Source organism: Seriola dumerili, unplaced genomic scaffold (assembly GCF_002260705.1).
Source record: "Seriola dumerili isolate Sdu_G_001 unplaced genomic scaffold, Sdu_1.0 BDQW01000138.1, whole genome shotgun sequence".
Lineage (NCBI taxonomy): Eukaryota > Metazoa > Chordata > Actinopteri > Carangiformes > Carangidae > Seriola > Seriola dumerili.
Genome location: NW_019174393.1, coordinates 9,324,048 through 9,330,706, shown reverse-complemented (window position 1 = coordinate 9,330,706; position 6,659 = coordinate 9,324,048). Strand labels below are relative to the sequence as shown.

The 6,659-nt window shown below is 43.4% G+C and overlaps 1 protein-coding gene across 1 annotated transcript; it reads left to right on the top strand.

Moving 5' to 3' along the window:
* The first annotated feature begins 394 nt into the window (after positions 1 to 394).
* rassf8 (Ras association domain family member 8) lies at positions 395 to 6,222 on the top strand. The gene is made up of 8 exons (XM_022749402.1): positions 395 to 497; positions 2,725 to 3,087; positions 3,287 to 3,432; positions 3,569 to 3,766; positions 3,879 to 3,953; positions 4,400 to 4,522; positions 5,333 to 5,488; positions 6,090 to 6,222. The coding sequence occupies exons 1-8, from the start codon at positions 395 to 397 to the stop codon at positions 6,195 to 6,197; spliced, it is 1,272 nt and encodes a 423-aa protein (XP_022605123.1). The 3' UTR covers positions 6,198 to 6,222.
* The last annotated feature ends 437 nt before the right edge of the window (positions 6,223 to 6,659 follow it).

The following is a 6,659-nucleotide window of genomic DNA, read 5'->3' as shown; positions in this document are numbered from 1 at the left end:
AATATTCACTATCAATTTAGCTCTGGTTTGGTCTCGACAAACTCCTGCTAAATGCTCCACTGTGTCCACTAGCTAGTTGCTAACTTTTAGTGCTGGATGGGTAGCTAGCAGTGGGTTTTTAGAGTTTTTTTAACTGAAAACAGTTGAGAGCAGTGAGAATGAACCAAGTCCGTACAGTTGCAGGACATACAACCAAAACAATGAGCCGCAAGACGCTAAAATGCTTACACTTAGTTATTTGATCCATTCTTAGTATAAAAATATTGATTACTGCAGGTTTTTGTTTGACAAGCATTGAGCAGTGTGTTTTTTTCGCCCCTTTTTAGGATGGACAATAAATCATTATTAGCACCCCTTTGTGGTGTGGAGGAATGAGGGCCTCTGGATGAAGGCCATGGAGCTGAAAGTGTGGGTGGACGGAGTGCAGCGCATCGTGTGCGGGGTCACGGAGTTCACCACATGCCAGGAAGTGGTCATTGCTTTGGCACAAGCCATTGGTAAGCTCAAACTACTTCCTACAGTATGAGAAACAGTATGTTGATCTCTCCTGTTCACAGGTGGCAGATGCTTGAAAAAGAGCTGATATCAGAGGAATGTTAACTGTAGATGTGAAGTATTGTTGGTTGCTTGATGGAGAATTCACAGCCCAATATAAATACACACAAAAGTCTTAGAGAATCCAAAAGGTAAACCAATAACAAGACAAAGACCGTCACCACAGAAGAGTAGATTTAACACAGTGAGATGAAAATCCCCTCCCTCTGGCTTTCATGCTGAAAAACTTCATGTCATGTAAATGGTCAGTCAGGTTGTCAGACATACTGGAGATGATAAATTGCATGAAAATGAAAAGCGACTTGAGGGCACAAAGATATTCACCATAACTGGGCTGCATAAAATGAGATGAGTCATGCTGCAGAGTTTGATTTATTGACATGTTCTGTTCATTTGCAGAGAAATAAGGTGACACACCTCTGTTCGTCATCGCATGGCTTGTGTTGTAGATAATGTTTTGTGTATCCAAGACCATTAGAATTTGACGTGAACTGTTTTTAAATACGGGCAGATTTATCACTAACCCCACTGATGGATTTTTCGTCGAGCTGAAACATGTGCGTCTCTCACAGTGACAGTGTAGCGGGAGTTATGGCATTCACTGTCCTTTGTGTTCCCTGTGCCTTTTGTCCAGGCTGGGGCACTTTGATGTGAATGGCTGTAGTGATGAATGTGCCTCTTTTACAAGGACCCTTACTGTGCAAAACGAGGGTGAGGGTGCAATGGGCAGTGTTTAGCTCTTATCTACATGTGTGCAGACAAGACTACAGAGACACACACACACACACACACACACACATACAAAGCCATGAACCATTGATCCTTTTCCCAGCACAGTCACTGTTTGAGTTGAGTTTTCCCACTATAAAGTTCTTTCACTAAAACACATTGAGAAAGTTCTTTGAATCTGCCATTGGTGGACGAGCGTGGGAGAGTTGTAAAAGAATTCATTGAATTGAGTTTTGTGTGTTTCATTTCTCTTCATTGCAACACAACATTGAACTTCTTGTGCTACTACTTTTTTTGAATTGCTTACCCATCGTGACAAAATATGACAGAAGAACCTTGTCCCTTATTTGTCAAATTAGTTTTTTGGGCTACATGCTTGACATTTAAAGGTTACCAAGTCAATAAATGATGTTTTAACAGCCATAAATCTGGTGTTGTCTGCATAATAATGAAAGTGAATGTTGTGTTTGCAAGCAAGGGGCCGAGGATAGATCCTTGGGGAACACCACAGGTCAGAGGGCGTCACCAACTACGACAGAGACAGTTTTATTGGACATGTATGAGCTGAGTTGTCAAAGGCATCATCCCCGATAGGCATTTCCTTATAAAAGTAAAATTTTAAACTCAAATGTCTCCTGGATGAGTTCAGTTTTAATGCTGCAGAAACATTGGAAATTAGATATTTTTATCTAATCCATCTTTGTCTTTCCTGATATTGATTCCAATACCTTAACTCAGGATATGCTAATATTGAGTACTGATCAATACTAGTGCTGTGGCTCTTAAATTTAACATCTGTTTACCTCACTGCATCGGTCTTGTTGGAATAATTTTCTTTATGTGTAATAAGGGATTGCTGTGACACTTAACTCCCTCCACAATTGAATGGATGTAACTGATAGCAGAGACACTTCATTTTATGACTTTGAAGCTGTATTTCATGTGGATCGGTCACGTTACTGCTGTCACCCAATCCACTTCATAAAATTAATATTGGCGTATCGGATCAGTGGATCTCTAATTTTTATACAAGTCATTAATTTAAAGTAGACCATTTGCTGTTAAAAACTGTGGTTTGAAGATAGGTTTTGGTGTCGTGAAGAGGAATAAACCTTTCCAGTGGAAAAAAGGTAACCTGCAATAAATAGAATACTAGGACCAACAGTCCCAACAGCTCGAACAGTGATGGTGCAAGATCAAAAGACAGAACAGGGGTTAGCATCCTCTAAAGTGCACTTCTAAACAGACTGGAAATGAGTTGGCAAGCCAGTTGACAGTGAACAGGAAAGTGTCTGTACATGAGATAGATCTGGAGAATATCATGTGCTTTAGCTGTAAGGGAACAGCATTAAAACCCCTGAATACCTGACGTCTCTCATCCTCTTTTTGTTTATCTTGGTAATATTTTATATTAAGCAATTTTCTTTTATTGTGCCCCAGGTCGCACCGGAAGATATACTTTGATCGAGAAATGGCGGGAGACAGAACGTCACTTGGCTCCAAATGAAAACCCAGTGGTCTCCCTCAACAAGTGGGGTCAGTATGCCAGCGACGTGCAGCTCATCCTCCAACGAACCGGCCCGTCCGTTAGCGAGCGGCCCACCTCTGACGGGCAGGCTCGCGTCCCAGAGCGTGGACTCTACCGGCAGAGCCTGCCACCTCTGGCCAAGCTCCGCCCGTCAGGGACAGACCGCTCGCTCAAACGAAGGGAACCCAAACGGAAGTCTCTGACCTTCACTGGGGGGGCCAAGGGTCTGCGGGACATATTTGGAAAAAGCAGAGATGCTGAAGGTAGAGTGTTTAGTTGGTGTGTTTATTTTTTTGCCCAGTTTTCACGCTTACTGTCACTTACAGATTATTTCCTTCCCTTTGTACCTCTGTTTTTCTACTTGTCAATAACCTTTTATCTCCCATCCATCCATCCATCCATCCATCCATTCAGCCAAACAGCCGCAGCAGCACAGTGTGAGCCTGAACCTGAGCAGAGTTGGAGGTGGTGGAGTAGCATCTGTACCTGGGAGTCCAGCCAGAGAGCTGAGCCGCCTGGTGCAGCTGCAGAGAGACAAACTGCAGGCCCTGGAGAGCCGTCTGCTGGGCTGTGAGGCTGAGCTGGGAGAATGGGAGGAGGCCGCCGGCGAGGCCAATGAAGTGAGAAAAACCCACAGCTGCCAGTGCTGTTACTAGAAAAATAGATTTTAAAACCCTCATGTCTTCAAATATATTAGGTTTAAGATCCTAAATCAAACATTTCTAATTATTTTTTTTTTTCTGCCACTAGAGAGAGAATCTGGAGGAGGAGCTGCTGCTTTTAGAGCAGCAGGTGAGGAGGAACGATGCTGAGATGGAGGAGGAGGAATTCTGGCACAACGAGCTGCAAATCGAGCAGGAGAGTGAGCGGCAACTCCGGCAGCAGCTCGTCGAACTGCAGGCCCGTGTGCGCGACTGCGAGGCCAAGCTTTCAGAGTACTTAGCACGCATACAGGTGAGCTCAGCATTCAAAGAGACGCTGCCCGATTCCACTTGTTAGTTTTCTATGAAGATCATTTTCATACCAGTTTTGCCACAGCATTTATTCTTCATGTCATGTTGTGCAGAACATGGAGACGGGCCTGGAGCAGGAGCGGCTGCAGCAGGAGGCCGAGCTCAACCAGAAGATCAATGAGGAGGAGGTAGAATCTTTGGTTTCTGGACAGCTCGGTTTTCCAAAACTCACGGCGACATGCAGACAGATTTGGCAAAAATGTTTTTAACTGTGTCGCCTTTAGAGATCTCTTGACCCCATTATAGGTTCATGTGGTGGTGAAATGAAATCCATTCATTTGATTATGAATGAAGGATTTGGCTGGGAGCAATTCATCTTCTTTAATAAGGACATAATAGGAGATTTCCCCGGTGTATATAGCTCCAAAGTTTTCTCTTTTCATGAAGATGAATACCACTCACAACACTGCGTCATTTCTCATTCAAATCCTGAACTTCAAAACACATTGAAGCATAAAAGAGCCCTCCTACATGTTTTTACAAGGGCGATTTAGCTGCTTTTGCCCATCTCCTCTGAAAAGTTTGGATGAGCGCTGGCTTTCACTCTTCACTTCTTCCACTCTCTGGATTTCAGGTGCAGGCCCAGCTGGAGAAAGTGAGGGCAGAGCTGGAAATGCAGAGCCAACAAACAGCGCGGCTGGAGAGCAGCTGCAGGGCGTTGGAACGCTCACTTGGCCAATCAGGGAAGAGATTACAGGTCAGCTCAGATTTTACTGTTTAGTATTTTTATTTTGAGTTGACCTCAGGATTTGACACACCTTTGGCGGATTGCTGAAAATGGGGGTGTATACATTTGGAGCATGCTGAAAATGTTTGATTTTTTTTTTTTTAACTGCTAATTAAAAAGTTAGATAAGTTTGTCATTGCAGTGTGTGTGTGTGTGTGTGTGTGTGTATGTGTGCATGAAAATTCAGTCCCCGGCAACCAGGTGGAACCATAGAAATCTAAGCTCATTAAGTTGTGGGCAGTGAAGCAAAGTTTAATCTCTGGCTTGCAGGGATGCGCGGTGGATACATGCATCCTAGTATGATTCGAGGAGCTCTGTGTACAGGCGAGGTCCAGTAGGGTGTGGGAAGCGTGAGGTAATGAGAAGGGAAAGGGAGGGAGGGTATTACAGCATTCTTCGCCTGATTAGAGAGGGGCCTGAATAAGTACACAATCCCTTGGCTGCAGTTGCGTAACCATCTGGGAGCTAAGTCTTCTCTTTAGCCGTCTCAACTGGGTTATGACTTCTGGATAGATCCTGAGCAGAGTTTGATCCCTTATTGATTTTTCACAAATTAAATCCACCTCAGTTAAAGTTGAGTGAATGTAGAAGAAGATGCAAATGGAGGGTTTAGCACCAGCATCTGTAAGAAAACTACCAGTCAAAGTAAATCTAAATTTAATACTGATGTGTGGATTTGAAAGGTGGTTGAGTGTGTTATTTGATTTATGTCAGGGTACAGGTGTAAACCTCCTTTGGTTGTCATGGTGATTTTTTTTTTTTTTTTTTTTTCCGGCACAGGAAAAGGAGCAGGAGCTGGAGCAGCTGACAAAAGAGCTACGACAGGTCAACCTGCAGCAGTTCATTCAGCAGACTGGTACCAAGGTCACTGTGCTGCCTGCTCAACCTACAGAGAACAACAATGGCACGTACACACACACACACACACACACACATGTATATAAATCCATGTACACACCATGTACACACCAGACTTCATGACTTGCCTCATTACCATCACCTTGTGAACAAGTTCAATCATAGCCAGCCTCATTCTAACTGAGGTACTCTACATATTAATGTTCTTACATGCGTAAAAACAATGGACGCAGTGCCACCTTGTGGTCATCCTGAGACTCACACGTTAGACTGTAGACTTAACGGCTGGTGAGGCAAGACTGTTGTGCCATAACAGCTTAAGTCTGTAACCCTATTACATGGACCAAATCACCAGCAGCCATGAAATGCTGTAAGAGTTTCACAGCAAGTCAAAAAGAAAATCCCCTATTTTCGTTCTCAAAAGGAAAAATCCCCCAGAATGGTTTTTTGTCATGTGGTAAACTTTCATAGTTTTCATAGTTTCATAGTGATATGTTTGCACTGAAAAGTGCACATGGCAACTTATTCATCACATCTATAAAGTAATAGTGAGTTGTAGATCAGTAGCAGAATATTAAATCACAAGAATAACACATGTGATTCTTTGGATGAATGGCGTCCATAGCCGGCAATTTAGTTTTGTGTTTTATTTTTAGACCTTCTCGTTTCAGAAGTGGAGTCTGGTTCTCTGACAAGACGTGGCTCCTCACGTCTCTTACCCAGCGACCTCCGCGCTCTTCAGACCACCATCTCCTCCAGCCTCAACCCCGAGGGCATCTACGTTTGACCCAGGAAACGTTATTTGGGCAGTAGGGCAGCCTGATGTTATAGGACTGTTTTCTATAACTTGGGAGGCCCACACACTGTTAAAATGCTCCTGAGTAATGCACTGAAACAAACCCAGCTCCAGGAACATCCAAACTGTGGAGGATGTTGGGGAATAATCATCACATGTAGGATCAGTGGAGTATCATGAAAGACAATTTTGTTCTGTTTTGCATCTTTTTTTGCACTGCCTCCTCTACCATCTCACCAGGACTGACGCTCAAACTGATGTCAATATCCATTTGCAAACAAACATTGACTGTACTCTAATGGATGAGTGAAGATTCCTCTTCAAAAACTACAAGCCAGCAGACGTATTCTTGTCAAGTGAGGAGGCATGAGGCGAACAGTGAGGATAACCTTTATTTTTATGTTGTAAATCATGAACTGGAGAGAATTTTCAGGATGCAAAGTTTGGACACAT